At 37.7% G+C, this 26,440-nt stretch overlaps 1 protein-coding gene across 7 annotated transcripts in view; it reads left to right on the top strand.

Moving 5' to 3' along the window:
• casz1.L (castor zinc finger 1 L homeolog) overlaps positions 1-26,440 on the top strand; it is a 253,395-nt gene that overhangs the window by 173,553 nt on the left and 53,402 nt on the right. For 2 of the 7 annotated variants that reach the window (XM_018225652.2, XM_018225649.2), the window contains exon 1: positions 17,753-18,154. The exons of 3 other annotated variants lie outside the window; for them this stretch is intronic. In XM_018225652.2, coding sequence (XP_018081141.1) covers positions 18,106-18,154 — 49 coding nt within the window. In that variant the 5' untranslated portion in view covers positions 17,753-18,105. Of the gene's footprint in view, positions 1-17,752; positions 18,155-26,440 lie in introns of those variants that run through there. 2 more of the 7 variants (XM_018225651.2, XM_018225648.2) reach the window with 1 other exon arrangement.

Here is a 26,440-nt window from a genome sequence, read left to right as displayed (position 1 = left end):
ATCTCACGGTGCAGCTCTGCAATTTGACAACAGATAATTGGGCGGGACTGGCGCAGGTTTATCAGTAGAGCAGCCTCACTGGGTCGAGTATGGTTTGGGCTGCGAGGGATCAGGTTAGGGCCGGGTGTTGGTCATATTTTTGTTGACCAGCACATCACTACTGTCTATACACATAGTATTTGCCTCCCTGCCTGTATTTAATGCTATTGAGTGCCAATCCACCTGGTCACATCCCCAAATCACCTAAAACTCTGGCCACTTCGAGACAAGCCCCAGTTCTTTTGGGGTCCAAAATTTGGGGCTGCCCCATAGAGAATGGGATCATTGTGAGGTATGCAGCAGGTATACAGTACATTTCTTAATGTATAAACTGGGTAGTTATTATCATTTCGCCATTTAATATACAGTGGTGTGAAAAACTATTTCCCCCCTTCCTGATTTCTTATTCTTTTGCATGTTTGTCACACAAAATGTTTCTGATCATCAAACACATTTAACTATTAGTCAAAGATAACACAAGTAAACACAAAATGCAGTTTTTAAATGAGGGTTTTTATTATTTAGGGAGAAAAGAAATCCAAACCTGTGTGAAAAAGTAATTGCCCCCTGAACCTAATAACTGGTTGGGCCACCCTTAGCAGCAATAACTGCAATCAAGCGTTTGCGATAACTTGCAACGAGTCTTTTACAGCGCTCTGGAGGAATTTTGGCCCACTCATCTTTGCAGAATTGTTGTAATTCAGCTTTATTTGAGGGTTTTATAGCATGAACCGCCTTTTTAAGGTCATGCCACAACATCTCAATAGGATTCAGGTCAGGACTTTGACTAGGCCACTCCAAAGTCTTCATTTTGTTTTTCTTCAGCCATTCAGAGGTGGATTTGCTGGTGTGTTTTGGGTCATTGTCCTGCTGCAGAACCCAAGATCGCTTCAGCTTGAGTTGACGAACAGATGGCCGGACATTCTCCTTCAGGATTTTTTGGTAGTCAGTAGAATTCATAGTTCCATCTATCACAGCAAGTCTTCCAGGTCCTGAAGCAGCAAAACAACCCCAGACCATCACACTACCACCACCATATTTTACTGTTGGTATGATGTTCTTTTTCTGAAATGCTGTGTTACTTTTACGCCAGATGTAACGGGACGCGCACCTTCCAAAAAGTTCAACTTTTGTCTCGTCGGTCCACAAGGTATTTTCCCAAAAGTCTTGGCAATCATTGAGATGTTTTTTAGCAAAATTGAGACGAGCCTTAATGTTCTTTTTGCTTATAAGTGGTTTGCGCCTTGGAAATCTGCCATGCAGGCCGTTTTTGCCCAGTCTCTTTCTTATGGTGGAGTCGTGAACACTGACCTTAATTGAGGCAAGTGAGGCCTGCAGTTCTTTAGATGTTGTCCTGGGGTCTTTTGTGGCCTCTCGGATGAGTTGTCTCTGCGCTCTTGGGGTAATTTTGGTCGTCCGGCCACTCCTGGGAAGGTTCACCACTGTTCCATGTTTTTGCCATTTGTGGATAATGGCTCTCACTGTGGTTCGCTGGAGTCCCAAAGCTTTAGAAATGGCTTTATATCCTTTGAAATTGAACTCAGGTGTGATAAACCACAGTTAAGTTATTTTTTAACAAGGGGGGCAATCACTTTTTCACACAGGCCCATGTAGATTTGGAGTTTTTTTTCTCCCTTAATAACGTAAACCTTCATTTAAAAACTGCATTTTGTGTTCAATTATGTTATCTTTGACTAATAGTTAACGGTTTTTGATGAGCAGAAACATTTAAGTGTGACAAACATGCAAAAGAATAAGAAATCAGGAAGGGGGCAAATAGTTTTTCACACCACTGTATCTAACCCAGCATTGCTGCTGCATTATGTGCACTGTGCTGGATTAGAAATCCAGTGCAAAATGCAGAGCACAGTGCTGTCAGCCTCAGGGGAGACCTCTACTTAAAGGGGTTGTTCACCTTCCAAACACTTTTTTAAGGTGGCCATACACGGGCCGATAAAAGCTGCCGATAGACCGTTTGACGACATCGCCAAACGAGCAGATCTCTCAGTGTATGGGCACCTTTAGTTAAGTTGTTTTCAGATTGTTCACCATAAACAATTGCTTTGCATCTTTTGTTTTTTTAAAGTTTTCCCAAAATTTAAGGTAAAAGTGCAGTGTTCTTGTCTCTGGGGTTTCAGTTTGGCAGCTCAGTAATCCAACAGCATTCTGAACTGATACAATTAGCTACATTTATTTGATACATTTCTCAGCAGTATATGTGGAGTATTAGCAACTATTGTATCAATTATAACAGCTGCCTTTAATGAAACTGAGGGATTCTGGTCAGCAGGGACAAAGATAAGAATTGTATCAACTAATGTATCAATTTAGAACAGTTAAAGATTCAGTGACCGCTACCCCCTCCCAGAGCTGCTTTAGAAGGTGAAAAATGAAACTTTACACTCAATATTAGAAAAACAGTCACAAACAGAAAATAGAAAGTAATTGGAAAAAGTCTTTATTTCTGGCGAACTATCTGAAACCAACTGAACTGAAAAAAGTGTTGAAAGGTAACCCCTTTACTTCCTGCCTCAAAAAGACAGTATGGACAGGTCTCACTTGTGTCTTGTATCCTTCAGTAGAACCCAACTTTGTGTTCTGAGATGCCCCTGTGCCACCTGTAAGCAGAGAGAGATTCAACTATATGAGCTCTGTGTTGGGCGAGTTTTTTTTAATTTTGCCACATTTTTATAAATTAACCTGAAAGTATGGAGTGTTCTGTCTTGTAATTTACTTTTTGTACTTATTAATTTGAAACACTCCCCCTCATCTTTACTATAAACAGATTTTTTTTTTTAAAAAAAAGTGCAGTGTATAGTTTAGGCAATGTACTGTACAATTTATAAGTACATGCCTAAGCTATTTTTGGAAAGTTTGGTATTCTGCTACTAATGATTGAAGGAACTGGCATTATAGAGGGATGCTGTGGTTTTTCTGCACATTAGTCAAAAGGATTTTCCTGGGTACTATATGGGAGGAGGTATACTGAAGGACAAACGTTATCACTTCTTTATATGCAATCACACTTGGGGGCACATTTACTAAGGGTCGAAGTGAATTCGAAGTGAAAACATAGAATTTCAAAGTAATTTATGGGTACTTCGACCATCGAATAGGCCAAATTCGTCTTCAACTTCGATTTGAAGTGAAAATGCTTAGACTATTCGACCATTCGATAATCGAAGTACTGTCTCTTTAAAAAGCTTCGACTTCAACACTTTGTCATCTTGAACCTGCCGAATTGCTATGTTAGCCTATGGGGACCTCCTAGAACCTAAGTTTTTAGAAGTCGAAGTAAAATCGTTCAATCGATCTATTAAATTGTTTGAATCATTCAATTCGAAGGATTTCATCGTACAATCAAACGATTTGACTTCAACCAAATATGGCCAAATTCGATTAAAAAAACTTTGACTTCGAATATCGAAGTAATACAGTTCGATGGTTGAATTTCTAAGTTTTTTGCACTTCGAAATTCGACTCTTGATAAATCTGCCCCCTAGTGTGAAAACTTATTAAGTGTATTATATATATATATATATATATATATATATATATATATATATATATATATATATATATATATATATATTATAGAAAACAACAGTAGAAATAAGATGAGCTACACGTGAATGAGCTGATGGTTGCAGTGATGGAAGGCTGTGACAAAGATCTCTGGACAAGAAGCAGCTGATGCTCTCTACAGATATAGAAAGAAATATTATATTCAGAAAAGTAAGCAAAGAAACAGACATTCAAGATTCCCTGCTATAATTTTACTGAAACGGAAAGATGCGTGGTTTTCTTGGGTCTCCAATTTAGCATTGGAGAATTTTATAATTTAGTAATTAAAATCTCTGATAGGCTTTAGAAATTGCAGCTAATTGAATTTAATGGAAAGATGATTTTCAATTTTATTTGATTACTGGGACCCCTGGCATTGGCATTTATGGGAAAAAATGGAGAGCACACTGTGTGGGCTGGGATGGCAGAATTGAATTGGGGGTAATCTGATTTTCTCATCATGACTTTCACTATAATTTTCCTATAATTTTTCCATTAGATATCTAGTTTACAAATACTCACTAAGAAGCCTAGAGAAAGGAGACTGCCAGCTAACAGGATAATAGAGATGGATCAGTCAGTGTGCCAAATACACAAATCTAAACACTATGCCACACCTTAGTATCCAAACATAAACCAACATACATGCTCATGTAACACATCCTATGCTGTTATGATTCATAATGTCATGTTTTTGTATGTCTACACTCTCAATAACTCACTATTATAGTATCTACTCTGTTAATATTATATTGATCATGGCTTGATAGTAGACATATATATATATATATATTATATATATATATATATATATATATATATATATATATATATAGATATATATAGATATATATCGACAAAATTGAAAACCAGCACACCCATGTTTATTTTAAAACATCATATTTAAGTCCAACGTTTCGGTCCTCATTAGGACCTTTTTCAAGGATAATATATTGGCATGAGATGGCATTATATTATCCTTGAAAAAGGTTCTAATGAGGACCGAAACGTTGGACTTAAATATAGACTTAATTAAACTTAATATATAAACAGGTGAAGATTTTTATGGATGTGCCGGTTTTCCGTTTTGTGGATGCATATCAAATATAACCAATTACTCATTGGACTATATATATATATATATATATATATATATATATATATATATATATATATATATATATATATATATATATATATATAGTGAAAAAGGATTGCGGCACTCACAGGGTTTTAGTGAAAAAACAAAAAATGTTTTATTATTAAGCCTCAACGTTTCGATCCCCCACAGGGATCTTCGTTAGAAGCAAAAACAAACAAACATCCAGCACCCACAACCCCCCAGAGGTAATAAAGCCTTGGAATGGCGCCAAAATCTGTTGCTAGGCAACCATACAGGTGTCAGTGAAAGTGCTCAAATCTATTAGCCAGTGATATAATCTAGAGGGCACATGGGGAAAGGTATAACAGCAGGGTGAAACGCACAAAAAAGATTAAGAGAAAAAGAAAACAAAAAGAAAACAAGAGCGCAGTACTGTGAGTGCACAGTGTCAGTATGAAGGCCACTCCCCCAACTCCTGTTCTAACTGTCAAAGGCGGGCCTGGCGACCTATCACTGAGCAGCGGTGGGTGTATACTATGCTTCTACCGGGTCTCTGTACTTCTGCAGCCAAACAAAAGAACAATGGGAAGGTAACCAGATAGCAGCTCCCTAACACAAGCTGCAGCTGCCTGGTATATCTAAGAACAACACTCAATAGTAAAAACCCATGTCTCACTGAGACACATTCAGTTACACTGAGAAGGAAAAACAGCAGCCTGCCAGAAAGCATTTCTCTCCTAAAGTACAGGCACAAGTCACATGACTGGGGGCAGCTGGGAAATCGACAAAATGTCTAGCCCCATGTCAGATTTCAAAATTGAATATGAAAAAATCTGTTTGCTCTTTTGACAAATGGGTTTCAGTGCAGAATTCTGCTGGAGCAGCACTATTAACTGATGCATTTTGAAAAAAAACATGTTTTCTGATAACAGGATCCCTTTAACACCTACTGTTGGGACTTTATATATAAAGAGAGAAAATTAAATTTTCTTAAGAAGAAGGAAGAATATTACGTTCCCTGCTTCCGTGACCAGTTTCTTTGCCAACTGAACCACTCCTTCTTTCTAAATAATGAGTAACATGGGAATGAAAGAGCTGCTCTTAAACTGTCTTTTCTGTCACCTCGATACTAAAGCGGTAACTAAATGCAAAATAAGTTATATCAGAATCTTAGGCTGCTAGAGCTGTTTAGGCAGTTTCTTTGAGCTCTTATTCATATATTTTTTTATTTTGCCATTTATATTGTTGCTTGAAGGCAGAATGAATGGCCTGCAGATCCAGACAAAACCCGCTCATCATCCTTGAAAGGTATGGACAACTCAGGGTGACTTTTTTTTTTAGTTGGTGCATGTCTACTGGAGTGATACAAGCAGTCATTCCAGACTGTTCACCTGTTCTCTCACAGGTCTATGGTGTGCCCAATTGCTGACAAATCTTTGTGTCTTCAGTATCTGGTGGCAAATTCTGAGCCTGTGCTGTGCTCAGAGTGCAATAATGCTGGAATTAACTGGGAAAAGTTTAATTGGGAAAAGGGTTGCATGGTGGACAAACAGACATGGAGGATGCATTTACAGGTGGCATATTTTAATTATACAGGTATGGGATATGTTATCCAAAAACCCATTATCCAGAAAGCTATGAGTTACAGGAAGGCCAGTTCCCATGGACTCCATTTTAGTCAAATAATTCACATTTTTTCTTTTCACCATAATAATAAACAGTACCTGAAGACATAGTTAATCCCTATTATTTTTAATTTTGCATATTAAGGTGCAATAACATATAAAGTACTTAAGATGGAAAATAAGTGAGGTAGAGGTTCAGATCTTCATTTTTCACAATATAAAGTAGATACAACCCAAAGGCATCAAATTACTCTGGACAGTACTTCTCCAAATTAGTCATTTTCTGACTTCAGAGGTAGTAATTCACCAATTAGTCCCAGAATTATAGGGCAGGGGGCACAGGGGATTTTCAATGTATTAATGGGATTCTGTCACAGGAAAACATTTTTTTAATAGTAGTGCTTCAGCACACTTCCACACTGAAATCCGTTTTTCAAAAGAGCACACAGTTTTTTTTTATATTTACTTTTAAAACTGACATGTGGCTGGGTTTCCCAGGTGCCCTCAGTCATGTGACTTGTGCTCTGACAAACTTCAGTCACTCTTTACTGCTGCACTGCAAGTTGGAGTGATGTCATCCGTCTCCCTTTCCCCCCAGTCGTCCATCAGCAGAACAACAGGGAGGTAACCAAATAACAGCTCCCTGGTAGATATGAAAATAGCACTCAATAGTAAAAATCCAAGTCCCACTGCGAGTCCTCCAGTTACATTGAGTAGGATAAACAATAGCCTGTTCTGAAAGCAGTTCCATCTGAAGTGCTGTTTCTTTCTGAAAGCACAGGATCAGGTGCAATGACCTGAGATGGCTGCCTACACAATGATAAAAAAAATACAGTTGTTGGTTCTGGAATAAAATTTTATATGGCAACGTGAATTATGTGCCGTGTAAACAGTATAATTTAGAAATAAAAACTACACCATAAATATCATGACAGAATTCCTTTAAAATTGCTTTTTTGGCATAGTACAGTAACTGCAAGTAGCACATCCTAGAGTGTGGCCATAGTTGTAGGGCATCTGTTAATACTAGCAGACTGGAGAGTGAATGCTTGTAAAAGACAGATTCTCCTCTAAGAATGGCAAAACTGTACCCTAGAATCTTGGAATTGGGTTTTTTTAAATTTTTTAATTATTTTAAGTAAATTTTTAGTAGATTAGTGATCCACATTACGTTAAAATCCCTAATCTGGAATTTCCCAAGGTTGCAGACCTGTACAAAAAATGGCATGTATATTTGTGCATATTTGCTGAAGCCAGTAAATCAGCAAGATTTAACTAGTGGTTTAGCCTATAGATGCAACTTACCTTGGGTGACATTTGTTGGTAGGCTCTTGTTATCTCTGTACAGTACATCATTTTCCCTTATTATGCGGCCTTCTCTCTCACCTATTTTCATCAGCTCTTACCCTTCTGTCTTGTAGCACCAATCTCCCTCTCCCTTTCTCTTTCTCTGAAAGTACTAAAACTATGTACATCTGTCTTTCACCCCTGCAACACATTCATTACTACATTCCAGTACCTAATCTTTTATTGTTGCTGGCATTTACCATTAAATTAAAACTTAGTTAAGATTTGCAGCTAAATACAAAAATATTGGATTGTGAGGTTTAAACACTTAAATCTGCAACATTTACAGAGAAAAGTCTATTCAGATATTTCATACTGAAACTTTTTTGAAAACCATAGCATTATAGATGGGTGAATTTTGTATTCTATAGAACCCAGGCATTCCTTAGTCCTGGGCATTAAATGATAGTATTTTAACACAAACATACCAAGTTAGTTAAAAGACAAAACTGATTTTCATTTTGTGTGACTATTTTGTGAGCAATGTAACATTTTATTTGTATTTGTTAATGAATAAATCATGAATATACAGCAACTTTTTATGCTAGAACTGATACACTGCTTACACCCTAGAGCTTAATGTATGTCGGTGACTATAAATAACCTAACAGCGTATAAATTTTAGAAAGGCAAACTGAAATGACCAGCAACACTAAAATGAAAATTATTCACATCAGTTTACATGCCACTTATTCCTACACTATACATCTAAATATGTTTTCTTTGAAGCATAAGTCCAGTATTTATAGTGTGTTCATCCCTCTTTTTATCTGTCAAAATTTTAGATCCTAAACAAAGCTATGTCACGTCTATCGTGTTTAATAAAGCATTTGATAATAAAGCATTTGATAAAAATATTTATAACCAGCCACAAAACCCTAAAAAAGAAACTACCGGTACAGGTATTTTTTTAATCAGTTTTTATTGATTTTAAAACCAGTAAGAAGCAGATTTATTAAAGATCCAGAAGGATCAGTTCAATTGCCAGTTCAAATAGATATGCTATTTATATAGCCACATATTTATTGGGGAGACCCATCGGGGCACCCGATTATTTTAAATTGTTACAATGGTATCTAAGTGCACCTGCCATATTCTGGGCTCTCTGCCAAAAGCCAATTAAGATTTAGAAGCGTATCTTTTTATGGCTGTTCAGCATAGGAGATCAAATAGAAAGTCAAGACATTTACATACCAATCCGGGACTGCGGGTTGAGCCATCTAAATCGGGACTGTCCTGTGAAGGACGGACAGTTAGGAGGTATGCCTTGGCCTTAGGCTAAAGCCACACTTAGGATGTTTCTTGTCCTGCATGTAAATGCAGCCCAAGAAACAGTCCAACCACTTACCTCAGAATGCTGTGGGATTGGCCTGTGTGTCATGTGTGCAGACACACAGAGGTTTTCAGAGCAGAAACGTGTATACATTTGCATGGCGAAATCCACTCCACGTTTGCTCACAGGCTGACACAGTGTTTATTAGTTCAGATACCGGAGTGGGCTAAAGTGTGACCAGTGTGACTGTAGCCTTATTAACAAATTGACTTTATCAAAGCTGCTGTTTTTGCTTTTAGAAGTAAAACACATTTATTTTCTATGGTTGTCAGTATTAACACCCATTGGAATCCTTAACCTCAATGCAAATGACATTTGGAAAGACAATTGTTTTTTCATGCTGAAGCAAAAATGCATTACTAAAAAGGAAGATCAGTATCTTTAATAAACAGTCCCTAAGTGTTAATTTAGCATCATATTATATGAAAACACAGGCTGCCCACTATATATCAATAAGCAAATATATTAGTGGAGATGAAACTTTATGAAAATAAACTTTTTATTAAAGGGTTGGTTCACCTCACCTTTAAGTTAACTTTAAGTACGTTATAAAATGGTCAATTCTAAGCAACTTTTTAATTGGTCTTCATAATTTATTTTTTTTATAGTTTTTTTCTTCTGACTCTTTTCAGCTTTCAAATGAGTGTTCCTGGCCCCATCTAAAAACAAATGCTCAGTAGTGCTAAAAATGTATTGCTATTGCTGCTTTTTATTATTCATCTTTCTATTCAGGCCCACTCCTATTCATATTCTTCTCCCTTATTCAAATCACCAAGCTTAACAGAATAGAGATAGGCTATGATTAAGGGAGTTGTTCCTGAAATGTGTCAGATGACAATAAATAAACCACCTATTTTCCAGAGTGCCGCCTATATCTATTCTGTTAAGCTCAGTGATATACAGTGAAAACGCTGATGGCAGAGCACCCAGGATTTCAAATGGAGCTATATTGAGGAGTACACATGTGGGGTGAGTTTGGAGCGGTCTAAATTTTTCTGATCTTATTCAAATCAAGTATGGTTGCTAGGGTAATTAGGATTCTAGCAACCAGATTGCTGAAATTGCAAACAGTAGAGCTGCTGAATAAAAAGCTAAATAACTCAAAAGTTCAAAAGCCACAAATAATAAAAAATTTAAATCAACTGTAAATTTTCTTGGAACATCAAGCTCTACATCATACTAAGGTGAACTACCCCTTTACGGACACACAAACCCTTTTTATGGTTCAGACAAATCCCTGAATCTGGGGTTATGGATTACACCAAATACCCAACTGAATCTGAACCCTTTACCTGCACCCTGTATAGCTATATAGGGTTCAGATTCCAGGCTCATGGATTCACTGAATGCTGATAAAAATAGCTTGGATTCTGTGCATTCCAAGCGGCTCTCTATTTATAAATAAAAGACTGGAATATGAACAGAAAACGGACTGAATAGAAAGATGAGTAATAAAAAGTAGCAATAACAATACATTTCTAGCTTTACAGAGCATTTGTTTTTAGATGGGGTCAGTGACCCCCATTTGAAAATTGGAAAGAATCAGAAGAAGAAGGCAAATAGTTCAAAAACTATAAAAAAGAAAACATGAAAACAATTGAAAAGTTGCTTAGAATTAGCCATTCTAGAACATACTAAAACATACTGGAGCAAGGTTGATAGGGATATTATGTGACAAAATCTAATTCCAGCTAGTGAGCTAGCCATTGGAACTTACAGTATAGTACCGTGGGAGTGGAATGAAATCTGCAGGATATGTTCAGTGTGAGGATCTTAGGTAAAGTTTACAGCCTACAGATTCTTCTTGAACAGACCTCATTTCTGCAGAGCCTTCAGTTTGAAGTCTCTCGCTAGCCCCGTCAACATCTGTGGCTTGGATAATTTAACTGTCTTTCAAGAAAGCTGCACTCTGATTGGAGAAGTCACAAGGAAAAAGATCCAATCAGAGTGTAGCAGATTACAAGAGTTTGTAGGAAGGCAAGAAGCTTTCCACGATGTTACAGGTACCAGAGCAATGCAAGTCCATAGTGAGTTTTTCTCCTTTTTGTTTTTTAAGGTGCCAAGCAGGTTTGATCCTGTAGCAGGAAACAACCTCAACATGCAGCTATATTTGCATGTGCACTCACCCAGTAAAAATATAATTTGTTTAATGAGGCATAATATATATTTTCTTTTATTGTTATCTTTAAAATAATTTGGGTTGAAAAAGACAATAGCCCATCAAATTTAACCCTTACAGAGCATATATATGCGCATACCTACACACATTTATCAATACACACATTTATCAATACATATACATATAAGTTGTAACACTACATATACACATATACTAAACGCATACCTCCCAACTGTCCCGTTTTTCACAGTAGAGTCTCGATTTTGATAGCTCAGCCCGCAGTGCCAGATTGAGAGCCCAGAATACTCTGCACCTGCACTTAGATACATTAATAACAATTCAAGATAAGCAGAGATACAAGTGTAACTATTAAAGATAAGCAGGTCTCTTGGGAGAACTGAGACACACAGCTTAAAGGGGTTGTTCACCTTTGAATTAACTTTTAGTATGATGTAGAGAGTGATATTCTGAGACAAGTTGCAAATGGTTTTTATTTTTTATTATTTGTGGATTTTGAATTATTTATCTTTTTATTCAGCAGCTCTCCAGTTTGCTATGTCAACAATTGGTTGCTATGGCCAAAATTACCCTAGCAACCATGCACTGATTTCAATAAGAGATTGGAAAATGAATAGGAGAGGCTTGAATAGAAAGATGAGTAATAAAAAGTAGCAGTAACAATAAATATGTAGCTTTACAGGGCATTTGTTTTTAGATGGGTTCAGTGACCCCCATTTGAAAACAGTAAATAATTTAAAAAAATTATAAAAAAATAAATAATGAAGACCAATTGAAAAGTTTCTTAGAACTGATCATTCTATAACATACTAAAAGTTAACTTTAAGGTGAACCACCCCTTTAAAGGGCAATTCACCCTTATGAACAAAACTGTAATAACACATAAAACATGAAACCCCCATAACCTGGCAAATGTTGTAAAATGAACATGGTATTTAGGGGGTGTGGCCACAAAATGGGTGATCAAAAAATAACTTTTTATCACTCATTTTGATTTTCAATGTTGGGAGGTATCTTGAAATCATCATAACCATGGATATTATGCTTCTTCAAGATGGCTTCCTATCCAAGCTATTCTTAAAGGCATTAATAGAATCTGCCATAATAAAATCACCCCACAGGGTATTTTACAGCCTTGCTGTCCTTACCCATTAGAGAGATTTAAGTGAAAGTTCAGCTCCTCAGGTCTAAAAGGGTGGCCTTTGGTTCTATTTTATTTTCTATGTGAAAAATATTCTCTCTATCTGTCTATAATGTCCTTTCAAAGAGTAATCATGTTCCCACGCAAGTGCCTTTTCTCCAGCGAAAACAACATAATCTCAATAGTCTTTCTTCATAGTTTAATTTTTTCATTCCTCTTACCAACCAATATTGAAAAAAAAAGATGGGTTCCAATGTAACAACATTTGGAAAATTGTATTTTTTTATAGAAACAGAAGACTCAATGACAAATGAAATACAGATTTTAAATACAGCATTTTTATTAAGGAGTAAAAATTAAAATACAGTCATATGAAAAAGTTTTGGGAACCCCTCTTATGCCTCTAGATGCCTCCTATAGCATTCGATGAGTGTCTGCATTCTGGATGGCAGTATTTTTGACCATTTGTTCATACAAAATCTCTCCAGTTGAGCATGGACAGCCTGCTTCAAATCATCCCATAGATTTTTGATGATATTTAAGTCAGGAGACTGTGGCCATTTCAGAATATTGTGCTTCTCCCTCTGCATAAATGCCTTTGTAGATTTCAAAGGCATTATCTTGTTGGAATATTAACCCCTGCATAACTTTGTGACTGATGCTTGAACATTATCCTGAAGAAAGTTGATATTGGGTTGAATTCATCCGACCCTCAACTTTAACAAGGGCCCCAGTCCCAGAACTAGCCACACAGCCCCACAGCATAATGGAACCTCCACCAAATTTGACAGTAGGTAGCAGGTGTTTTTCTTAGAATGCGGTATTCTTCTTCCTTCATGCAAATCGCTTTTTGTTATGACCAAATAACTAAATTTTTGTCTCATCAGTCCAAAGCACTTTGTTCCAAGATGACTGTGGCTTGTCTAAATGAGCTTTTACAACAAGCGACTCTGTTTGTGGCATGAGTACATAAAGGGCTTCTTTCTCATCACCCTGCCATATAGATGTTCTTTGTGCAAATTGCGCTGAATCGTAGAACGATGTACAGATACACCATCTGCAGAAAGATGTTCTTGCAGGTCTTTGGAGGTGATCTTTGGGTTGTCTGTAACCATTCCTGGGAAATTAAAGACATACCACTGTTATCTTTTTTGTTGAAAGTGGAGTAAATTATTATGCAGGCTGAGAGGGGTTCCCAAACTTTTACTGTATGTGGTTCATATCCAACCCATGCTCACAATCCAAAATTCTGGGCATAACAGATATAAGCACATTGCAGAGCTGAAGTACTCTAAGGGGTCTTTGTGTAATTTGGAGCTTCATGCATTAATGGGGGAATGTAACATGTATCACTAGTGCAAAAAAACTGCGCAAAGACAATTGTGAACGTTAGCAACCATGTTTGCGTCCTTTTGACTGATTACAGGCCTCGTCGATTTCATTGCAAAGTTTGCGACCAAATGGCTTTTGTGTATATTCGCAGTGTATGTAATAACATTTTGCAATCACAAATCTCTTTTTGCGACAAAATATTTAACGAAACTCCAGAGAAGGTATTAACGCTAACCTTGCTTAGCGAAAATTCACAATCTAATATTCGCCAGCAAATGATTTTACATTGCGAGCAGTGCTAAACATTCGCAAAGACTCCATTTTTAATAACACTTGCGACTTTTAATTACATTTCCCCTTAACTCTACTAAAAAAAAATCATGTAAAAATTAAATAAACCCAATAGGCTGGTTTTACTTCCAATAAAGGTTAATTATATCTTAGTTTGGATCAAGTACAAGGTACTGTTTTGTTATTACAGAGAAAAAGGAATTAATTTTTAAATATTTGGATTATTTTGATATAATGGACTTCATGGGAGATGGCATTTCCTTAATTTGTATAACTGGTTTCCGGATAATGGATCCCATACCTGGACTGCTTTTAAAAGCAATTTCATTTACTGACAGCGTTAACTGCATTGAAAGGTTGTAATTCATTTATATTGGAATGATGCTTAGTATTACATTTTCTTTAATGGAGGAGGTGAAGAATATCACTAAGACTAATGCGAAACAATGCAGGGTAAGAATCAGCCCATACCCTGGCACAGGTCCGGACTGAGAATTAAAATAGGCCCTGGCATTTTAGGTACACAGAGGCCCAAACAGCCCCCACCAGCCCATTAAATACTGACTTTCTATGGCACCTTATAGCAGCCCCTCTGGCATTTGCCAGAACCCACAGATTGCCAGTCCGGGCCTGCCCTGGCATTAGCCTTCTCTCTTACCTTGCCTGAGTATTATTGATGTACAGGACACTCACACAAAGTATTTGTGGCGTGGACCGAGCTCTTCCTTTTGCCTTTCTTCCTTCCTTCTTCCTTCTATTGCCCTCCCTGCCTGCAACCTAAACATTGCCCCAAGTTCCACATTGAGTTATGATACATATAGGGAATCACGGAATTGCGGGCCACATTGAATCTGGATGACTTAGGGACAAGAATTTCTCGACCCACACATCACTACTATGTATGCATTTTGGTGTGGAAATCCACCATGTCTGCCTGCACCCGGGCCGATGCAGTGGTTCCAGGTGCAGGCAAGAAAGAAGACTGTTGCCAGAATAGGGGCTGATTTTCCGCCTATGTTTTTCCATGTGGCATTAGCCTAAAGTTCCTGGCAGACAAGATTAGTTGCCCTGTAATAAGTCTCTTCTAGTGCAAGCAACTAATCTCCTCCGAATGGTTTCCCACCGGAAGCAGAGTTAATTGCAGATGGGATAACATTTACAAGTCGCTTCAGAAGTTTCTTTGTGAAGTTACTTCAGTAGACTTTGGAAACCAAGGTGACTTGTATGTTTTCCCGCCAGTGATTCACTTTTACCAGTGAGAAAGCATTGGAGGAGATTAGTAGCCCATGCTTGAAGAGAATAATTATGGGTAACTGTTCTCCAGATCTGTTAGTGGCCTAATTGTTCGAGATGCTAGGAGTGGTAGCTTGATCGAGACATATGGGACACACAGACAAGACCAGTGGCAAACTCAGTGTTTTCTCCACTGCCATATGAGATACGCCAGTGGAAAAAACACAGTTCTCTCTCTTATTCCTCTCTCTGCAGATGGACTGACAGGCATAATGTTAGGGTGAAATTTGAAGTAAAAATGCATACTTTCACATTTCAGTGCTGAAATCAGCCTTGGGCAGGGCAGAAAAGCAAAGCTAGCGTTAGATAAATAGTGAGGGAAATGCACCATGTGCCTCTGGCTTTAGGGCATGTCTACCACTCATTTGTAGCAGAAAACAGACCAGAGAAGATAACAGTATTTTCAGGCCACATTGATATCAGGCACTTTATTTATTCATCCTTGCTCACATGTCTGCTTAAAAAGCAGGTGATGAGCCTTCTATGGCTGGGTGAGTAGGGGTTTGGTGGGGCTAAAGAGGTTTGGTTGTGGTTGTTTAGGATTGGCAAATTATGGTGTGTAATGGGATAGGGCATTGCAGGTACAGCCATTTAATCAGTGGTTGCCTTAAACTAATGCCACACAGGACTGAATTGAGAATCAACTCCTGTTCACATCAGCCCTCTAATGTGTATTGTACCTGGAGCCATTGTCTCAACCCAGATGCAAGCACGTGGAGCATATTTTTTACTGAAGCATTCTGGTGCCAAAGTTCCTCTTCATGTACCTGCACCCAGGCCAATGCAGTGCAGACATATGAGGGAAGTGAGGAAAGTGAAGATTTTTGCAGGAGCAGAGTTTACTTTGCACCTTTCCTCGGTATTAAAAGGGTTGTTCACCTTTAAATTAACTTTTAGTTTGATGTATAGAGTGATATTCTCAGACAATTTGCAATAGGTTTTCATTTTTTATTATTTGTGTTTTTTGAGTTATTTAGTTGTTTTATTCAACAGTTCTCGGGTTGGACATTTCAGCAAACCTGTTGTTAGGGTCCAAATTGCATTGATTTGAATAAGAGACTGGAATATGAATAGTAGAGGGCCTGAATAGAAAGAGGAGTAATAAAAAGATGCAATTACAATACATTTGTAGCCTTATAGAGCATTTGTTTATTAAATTGGGTTAGTGACCCCCGTTTGAATGCTGGGAAAAGTAAGAAGAAGAAGGCAAATCATTTGAAAACTATGAAAAATAAAAAATGACGGCCAATTGAAAAGTTGCTTAGAATTGGCCGTTTTATAACATACTAAAAGTTTACTTAAATGTGAACCACTCCGTTAATAGCTGAGGCTGCTGATGTCAATGTTAGGGATAGGCGAGGATAACACAGCATGAAAGAATTTTCCCTTAATGTATTTATATGCCAAATAAGGAAGGATTATATTAATAATGTAAAGCTGCTAGGTTTTTGTTGGGTTCTGTACCATAGTTGACTAGAAACAGTCTGCACCTGGCTTTCATATGTTTCAGGCATCTGGAATTTATTATCCCTGTAGTGCCATACCAGCTTAAACTACTTAATTTGGTTAATATTTAATTTTCTTATCAAGCATCTTGTACATTGTAATATGTACCCCAAGTGCTGCGCCTTGATTGCCTGCAATAGTACAAACACTAGGATACTGAAATGAGTGTGCAAAAGTCTGAAAGTTCATTTTTTTCAGCAAAATTTCAAGTGCAAACAACTTTGGCCATTGAACAGATCTTCCACACAAAAACTGTATTTTGCATAATGAAAGAAAATATATTTATGAGCATCTCTCAGTTGACTGTAATTGTTATTGAAAGCAGAATTTGGCTGGCTGGTTATAGTGTGCAGTGCTGGTTCTGATTGCTGAAACAATGTAGCAGAAGCAATATGATAAACCTGCTTGAAACAGTTTTGGGTGGGAGACCACTTTATATGTTATTGCCTTATAGGGCTTCGCTTTTGCCTTAATCCTACACAGGGGCTCTTCAAGGTGTCACGCCCGCAGCCCACTGTCGCTCCCAGTGTCGGACTGGCCCACCTGGATACCAGGAAAACTCCCAGTGGGCCCAGGTGTCAGTGGGCCCTCTTGTTTCTAAACATTTGACCTATTTCATGGTCATTCCCTATTTCTTTATGGGTAAAAATGCGTAATAATGGGAGAATATTGTAAGCATATATAAAAGACTAGGAGAATAAAGAGGTTGAGTGATTAGAGGAGGAATAATAGTTTGGAAAGGTCCACTGTCTAAGGTTTTCTGGTGGGCTCATGGTTTTAGGTTTTCTGGTGGGCCCCTGGCATCCCAGTCGAACACTGGTCGCTCCCCAATGCCAGTTTACCATGTGTTTGACTAGAACTTTCTGGGAGTTAAGTGGCTGAGCGATAGGGTAGCACTGAAAGGAGCTCGGGAGCCACGGAACGCACCATTGCTTTGTTATTAGGAGGAATAAGTTTACAGCTCAGAGGGTGTCACTTTGGAAATTCCTTGTGACTGTGCAGGACTGTGTGCCGCCTCCTCTGTCAGGGAGCCGGGCATTTGGGAAGAGAGAGCGAATGAGGAAGGACGGCCCCTTAGAGAGCGCCACACGAATAGAGCTGCAAGTGTGAGTGTGTTTCCCCAACTCCACGCTGCTAAGCTCATTCACTTCACATCTAGCTGTGAGGCGGCTCCATTGAGAGGGGAAAAAGAAGGGAAAGGGGCTGGCACACTGGCTGATCTTTCACCTGCCCTCTAGCCAGCTGGGAAGGCCGGCGGAAGGCGTTACCTTCTCAGCTCTGCCAATCACAGGCCGCTCCGCTCACTGAGCTCCCACAGTCACATACAGTGACATCAGTCAAACAACTTGTGATCCGGGAAGCAAATCAGCTGCAATTAGATTTTAATTAAGTATTATGAAAGTTGACTATTTAAGTGAATACAGCTTTGGACTGTGTGACTATGGTGAGTATCCGGCACTTGCCGACCATTCTTCTTCTTCTCAAGCTCAATGAGGGACCTGCCACTTTCCTGTCCGGTTAACAGTAGTCCCTGTCTGACTTGCCTGCGCTTCTGTGTTAGACCTGCTTTTGTGCGCTGCTACTTTCCCTATTGCTGTGCGTTGAGCAGCTGTTGTCTAACTCTAGCCCGTGCCACTGCGATCCTCCTGCTCCTCATCTGCTGCTGCTGCTGCTTCGGAAAGTTTCCTCGTTGTTGCTGGAGAGACGCTTACAGGGGTGACAGCAGTCGCACAGACAGTGTCCCAGAGCCTGTTCGGTTCCAGTTTCCTTTATGGTTTCACTCATAGTATAGAGAAGCGACAGTTGAGATCAGGATTGTCTTTAGGTGTTTGACTGGAGAATGTAGAGCTCAGTGCTTGGGGCTCCTATTATAGAGCGGCACAAGCGCCCACACCACACGCCGTTAGCCCATCTATTGGCACAGAGAGTGAGCGCGGTTCGGCACTTGAGGGGTTAGAGCCCCATCTCCGGGAGCCTCGCACTGGCCCCACGGTCCCTCCGTTTCCACACAAACACGGAAGTCGTGCGGGTTAATCAGGAGGTACGAATGGGTAGCGAAGAGGGAGGAACAGGGGGCTTAGGAGCTGCTTGTTCTGTACAGTAGTTATTCTGGTTTTCCCTACAAGAGTCTGTGTAAGCCAAAAGGAATTTCATTAATTTAGGACAAGGCAGTGGCTGTTGAAAATAAGCGATGATTATAATGTAATGATTCGCTGGGAGGATCCCTATTTTGAAGTTTGCTGTGGTGCTCCCTGTTTCTCCGGTACCGACTCGTATGTAACAATTGGGCTCGCGAGGGCGGGGTGGGGAGGGGCCAGGTGCGCTCAGAGAGAGGAGGAGGGACCGCGGGATTGTTGCAGATATGGCAGCGGGGAGGAATAATAAGGCAGGGAGGTGGATGGCAGTTGAACCTTAAGGCATTGTCCTGAAAGACCGTTGCTCTCCTGTCTGTTTACAGCTCATGTGCTGAAGGGTTTCCGTGGTGACAGGCAATCACACCCAAGAGACGATCCTATTTCAGCTTTAAAAGAAAAATGGAAAATACCCACTTACTTTACCTTGGTCCCAAGCTCTGCATCTGTTCCCCTTGTCTACCGACAGCTTTGGCCTCGATCCATGTTTATCTCAGTTACATTATTCTCAACTTATTCTGCAAACACGTTGTTTTATTTGTCTGTAAAGCTGTGCAGAGATGTGTGCCATTGATGTTTGGGTACAGGCCATACCAGTGCAAATAGCACTCCATTATTAGTAACAATTTGTTGACTTGTCCCAACTAAATTGTTTTGTTCTTGTGGAAGTTTTAGTTGCACGTTGATGATGTGTGAGCAACGTGTGTAGTGGGGTCTTTCACTGTCAAAACACATAATGTTCCATGAGAGCTGAATAGGTTTAATATATGGAAAAACTATTCAAATCTTAAGAAACATAATTATGTATGCACAAATGGTTTGTGTAATAACACAAATGTGTTTTGAGTCATTCAACAGAGATCCTGTCGACGTTTTTAGAATTCAGGGCTGTAAGGCACACAAGTGTGAGTTTGAGAGTTTGGGAGGGTTTAAAGTTGACATAATGCGGCAACAGGTGGAACTGAACTGTTTACAGACATCTCCTTACTGTATTTATTTTGTTTAACTGCCAAGCCCTTTTCATAGAAACTATATAGAAATATCCCACTTCAGAAAGGTTTTTTTTTTCTTACAGCAATGAAAGAAATGACTAATGTTAAACTTTAGGTGTAGAATTTTAAGTTTAGTCCCTGGATTTTTTTTAAGCATATGCATTTCTTTGCTTACCATTTTCAACTTCTAATATTAAATAGTCTGAATTGGACAGACTAAAGACATAATAATCCTGGATTGTACATTTGACATTTACTTTCATGCAACCTTGAAGGGCTTGAATTGATGAATCTCCAAAAAGTCTCACATTTAAAAGGTTGTGATGCTTTGGGCCCAAGATATTATAACTAGCATGCACTCAAGTGTCCCATGTTTCCTTTCCCATTAGCTCACTGAATACATTTTCACTACATCATTGTCAGCAATATAAGATGTCACTGCCGTCCCTAACTCACCAGGCCCCAAGATGACAGCAAATTTACATTTTTTAATTAAACAAGTGCTTGTTTTGTGTGTGTGTGTGTGTTTTTTTTTCTAATAGGGAAGGGTTATGCAAATTAAATGGTTGCGTATCAAAGATTAACAGAATTTGGAAATAAATTTTGCAAGCACAGCCACATAAAAGCAATGTGGTCTCTTTACAGTTGAGTCTTCTAATCTGATTTCCCCTGGGAATGGGAGGAGTCTGGTACCAAAAATGTATATTATGATCAAAGAATTGACTTTTGTACATTATATGTGTTTTGTTATTTTACTAAATATTCACAGACAATTTGACTATATTTTTCAGCATTTACGCATGCCATGTTTCATATTATATCTGCTGTACATAGAAACATGCTACACCTTGTACGGCAGTAAAAAGGTCAGTTGGAACAAAGTGTATTTTAATGTCTACGTGAATTGGCTCGTGCTGTTAGTGTGCAGCCATTTCTTCATTTGGGAGGAGCTGCAATGTGCAACTTTGATCTGATTAGAACAATGTTAAGCATATAAATAGTGTATCGATCTGCATTCTACAAGATGAGTTGGAGCTCACCTAGTAGATTAGAAAAACTTATTTGTATAGCATTATAATTAAATTATGGGACTTTCTGGGTCCAATCCTTTTCTATTGAGATGTGTTATGAATGAGGCCTTAATTTTTTATATAATAACTTATACTTCTGTAATAGCTTTCTATATTTTATAGGGCCAGATTTACTAAACAGTGATAAAAAAATACCTTATTTTGCACTTAAAATTCTGAGTTATTAACTCTGGGAAAGTAATTCCCAATTTGCTGAAATTGTTGGTGTTTAGAGAGAAAATTACATTCAAGAGTGATATTACAAATGTATTTATTAAATTAAAAACCTGTTTTTGGTGATATTTACACCAAAAACTAATGCTACATCAGACCTTGTATCATAATTAAAAAAATATGTTTTATCAAAAAGTGAAACAGTTCCTTTGCTGATCAGAACATTTTCCTATATGGGGAACCACTGGCAATCCTTCAACATCCCCAGTTCAGTATTGCATAAGTCAGACCCTTATTTTTCATGTTTTAAATGTTAGTACCGACAATGCATTTTAAATTCCAGCGTTAGCAACATTTAAATCATGTGTTATTAGCACTGCAAATATAGGCTGATAAAAAAACATCCTGTTTTTATTAGCAAACTGGTCCCTATTTTTAAGAAACTTTAAAATTCAGCCCTGAAGATTTTAAAATATTGCCCTTTGGTTAATGTGGCACAAGATGCTTTAACCCTTTCAGTGTCTCCATGGTGTCATAGCAACACATGATGCTGGGCTACATGCTTCTTTATTGCATTAAACTGAAGCTGGAAACATAGACTGTATGGCGCAGCGCAGGTCAGTCACGTGTATTATTTTTTCTGTATATATAAAAATTTTTTTACTCATATAACTCCTTCACTAGTAGTAGATTGTATTGCAGGTTAGGGCCCATACTCATTTGTTTAGCAGTTAGGATGTGTGAGTTATTATCTCTGTGATAAGAAGTCCCAGTTCACATAAGTTATTGGTGCAATTCTTATGGAAGAAATTACCTCCAAAAATGATATTATTGCTTTTTTCACTAACCTTAAAAAACTATTCTATATGGTATTGACACCAAAAAATTATGGTGTTATACTGTATGGGGAATATTAGTAAATTTGTTTCATTAAAAGGGTTACATGGTACTGTTTATGAAAGTACACATGGGGCAATACATCTGCTCATAAATCCTTAATGAATGAGGTACAAAGTTAATTTGTTGGAAAAGAGAATAGTCTTTCAAGTTCAACTTGTTCCTTATGTTTAAAAATGGTAAAATTAGCATTATGAAATGTGGAAATTTGTGATGTCTTTTGCAAAATGACTAAACTGTTGTTCACTTCAACATTATTTCAGATCATACTAATGGCTACATTATTAAGTACTATTCTTTTGGGGTCAGCTAACTCTGAACAACTAGCCACTGGCTATGCTGTAGATCTGACAAATAAAACATTAGTTAGTAGTTTTAGGGCAAAGACACACGGGAAGATTTGGGGAGATTTAGTCACCAGGCAACTAATTGCCTCTTCTTCGGGCGACTTAGAAAAACAAGCTCTCCGAGTGCCATCCCGCCGGTGATTTAGACTCTAGCCGGTGGAAAATCTTTTCGGGGAGATTAAATCTCCCTGAATCTTCCCATGTGGCTCTGCCCTTAAAATGAAGTTTCCCATAAGGTACTGCACTCCATAATAAATAGGGTGGCAGGCAGTACCCTAAAAGCTATCAGTACCTTTGGACATTAAAAATGTGGACTTCATACAGTACTACTACTATAGTACAGTACTACTCCCATCAATAAATGCTGAGTGCATTGCTTTGCTTGTGCGATCAAGCGGTCATGTCTTTGGTTTGGACTTAGCATGGCTTCTGTCATCATCATTGTACTTTTACAGTCAATAAGGAAGCATTTTTCTCCTGTACTGCAAGCATTTTATCTAAATACTTTGCAGATTCTTTGGGGCAAACACTTCGCCAACACTTCAGCAGGCGTAGATTCGCCAGGACAACACTAATTCACTAAAATCGGAAGTTGCGACAAGGCGCTGAACGCTGGTGAAGTTGCGCTAGCGTTACTGCGCCAAGCAAAGCGAAGTTGCGCTATCGTTGCCTAATTTGCATGCGGCGGGAAGTTAAAGTTCAATGGATGTATATGTTGCACTGAATTTTCGCCAGCGTTAGTCACTTCGCCCTTTAGTAAATTTGCCCCTTTGATATTACCCAGACTGATTATGTTGTATGAACCAAGACTGTGCCCATTAAGCAAAATAATAAATATTAGTGTCACACAAAAATCGGTATTTGCATACACAGTCATACATAAATATATACCAATTATTCCTGCTGTTGTTGTCTTGTTTGTGTTTGTCTGGTATTAACCAAGAGGAGAAGTGAAGCAAATCATTTCCTGTTCTTCCTGTTATCAGTTGGCAAATATATATATTTTTTTTTCACAAAATCATGTTGATCACAGGTAAACAAGATACATTAATAATTGGTGTATACACTACTTCGACACATTCTGAGCTATATATTGTTTTGATGGATGGTTTAATTGTTACTTTTAATATCGGTTGAAGAGGTGAATTTCAGTGCTGTTTTTCAGTTGTTTGAATTTCAACACATATACTTACTAATACAACATTTAAATACACATTGTAAAGCAATACTAGGAACAGTTTATTCCAAGTTTGCATTTACTTGAGCATTTCTGTTGATATATGTATAGTTATAATCTGAGGTAACAAAAAAATGTTGGTAAACTGTTAGTGTTTTTTACAGTATTTTGTATTATTACATTGTTGGTCTCTCTAGATCCATTTACTTTTGAGTGTTTTTACAATATGGCATTCTAAGAAATTAGCTTTTCCAGATTTCCAGATGAGGATTAGGGAAACCAAGGCGTTGAGTTTAATATGGTCTAACAAGTTGTCAAACTTTTAAATGTGACAACTTCAGTGGGATTTCTTGGTTGCTTATGGATATTTAATTTAGACTGGGGTTTCATGACATATTTGTTAAGGTTTTAGGGGGAATTTTTCCACTAGACATGAAACATTAAGCTTGCTTGAAGTTTAATGCGGGCCATGGACATTATTTTGCAGATCAGAAAACTAATTTCTAAAATCCTATATACGAGGTAACATGTATATTTTAATTATATTTTATATATATCTGTTAATTAAACAAGTTTTAAAGCTATAGCAGATGCCCTTTTACACAATCTTTTTAACGAGGATTCTGCTGCTTTGAATGGAAATGAAGCAAAGGGGCGCTGTTTTATTAGAACCATGTAAATGTGTTAAAGTGTAGCTATTTGGTTAGCAATGTCTTATTTTAACTAAATATTAAGAAATCTGAAAAAGGGATTAGATATCACCCTTTCTCATTCTATGTTAACAGAAGAATTAGTGGAATCTATGGATTTTTATTACTCACATTGGGGAGGGAACCCTCTCATGGAATAATTATTACAGAATACCAGCTGTCAATGGAAGCTCATTGGGAGGGGGAGAAGGGCTGACTTTGTTCTGTGACTTGAATTTAGAAAAAAAAGTGACACTTGATCAGCCCTGGATGACTAGAAGACACCTGTTAGCTGAGCTAAGTGAGTAGGGTACTTGTTAGATCAGGAGTGTTTCTGCGGGAGGGGGGCTCTGAATTTGTGTTATTCACAGCTTATAACTAGCTGGAGGTCAAGCAGATTTATGACAGTGTAAAAAAGTTCTCAGAGGGAAAAAAAACTAGTTTAATATATGCATTTGGTTGATGTATTGTACAGGTCTACAGAATTTGCTGTAGACGGTGGAAGTAAGAACAGAACATTTATTTTGGTCAGTTTTTAGGGTGTTAGAATTAGAGTTCGAAGTCAGAGAATTTTATTCATCGTACGATCATATTCCGATCGTAGTATGATCGTACTCCAATCCTACTTCGAATTGTACGTTTCGAACGATTTTATCGATTTTACTTCGAATATAAAAAACTTCGAAGATTGCTCGGAAGGTCCCCATAGGCTAACATAGCACTTCGGCAGGTTTAAGTTGGCGAAGTATTGAAGTCGAAGTTTTTTTAAAGAGACAGTACTTCGATTATCGAATGGTCGAATAGTCGAAACGATTTTTACTTCGAATCGAAGTCGAATTCAATTCGAAGTCGTAGTATCCAATTTGATGGTCGAAGTATTTAAAAAATTACTTCGAAATTCAAACTTTTTGTACTTCGAAAATTCACTCGAACCATAGTAAATCGGCCCCTTAACTTGAGATGCAGAATATATATATATATATATATATATATATATATATATATATATATATATATATATTCAGACAATTATTTCTCGCTCAGTTTGTGCTCTGATTCATTTAAAAATTCATTCCCAGCACAACAGCTGCAAGACCAATATACTAAGGCCCAAAGTCAAGAGATATGACAATTACAGTTGTTTCATGTGTTGAATTGTGAGTTATCTCTTAAGATAATAATATTTCCAGTTGACAGAATATTTGATGTTGTTGTTGCTTGGGTTGGAAATGAACTCCAAAAAGTAATATCACCCTATTAACTAGGCTTAAAGACCTGGTTTTCACAAGCCTGGATCATTGGAAGTTGTAACTTTTTCTAACTTTCTGCTTCTGATACAAGTGCCAGCATTCATAATTTTCTTTACTGCATACATTAAGGTCCTGCAACTATTGTACTTTTAAGTGACCTTCAAATGCACCAGAGTGAAGAACAGTCCTCTGTACATACCATTAGGGCCTTTACACACAGGCATTTTATTGTGCATCTGTTCAATGCATGCAGTCCTTCAAAATGCAAAACATTCAGTTTAGCTTGCATTTCTTTTTAATATTACATTTTAAAAGTGCATCAGATGCATACAAATGTAGCATGTGAATACATTGAGAAAAATGGAAATAATTATCTCATATGCTTAGTTACACTCAAAGTTCTGCATCAAATACATGAAAAACACCCATGTATAAGGGCCCTTAGAGAGCCATGTAGCTATTTATTTAAATACAGTGATGCATTACAGTCCCTGTCCTTCACAAGGGTTATTGTTTTCCTTGTTTTTTTGATTATTTTTGCTTCATCCAAGTTTGATACATTTTAGTGCTTTCCAACAAAAATGTTGTAGGTTATTTCTTTTGGTTTCAATACGAATAGGCTGAGTTACAATTTTGTTGTTCATTGCATCTCAGTGTAATTATTATAAATAGCCTTTTTTGTTTTGTTTTTTACTTTATTTTTAGTTGCACTTCAAACTTCTGCTCCAAAAATTTATGTTTTTTAATACAGATTTACCAATCTAGTTTTATTTTTCAGTAAAAACATATATAAACAGATATAAATTTATATATGCAGATATGGGACCTGTTACCCAGAATGCCCTGTTACCCAGAATGCTTGGGACCTGGGGTTTTCTGGATAAGGGGTCTTTCAGTAATTTGAATCTCCAAACCTTCAGTCTACTAAAAAATAATTTAAACTTTAAATAAAAGCAACATGATTATTTTGCCTCTAATAAGGATTATCTATATTTTAGTTGG

Source organism: Xenopus laevis, chromosome 7L, assembly GCF_017654675.1.
Source record: "Xenopus laevis strain J_2021 chromosome 7L, Xenopus_laevis_v10.1, whole genome shotgun sequence".
In the NCBI taxonomy this organism is placed as follows: Eukaryota; Metazoa; Chordata; class Amphibia; order Anura; family Pipidae; genus Xenopus; species Xenopus laevis.
Note: the sequence above shows the minus strand (reverse complement) of the source record. Positions and strands in the feature narration are given on the sequence as shown.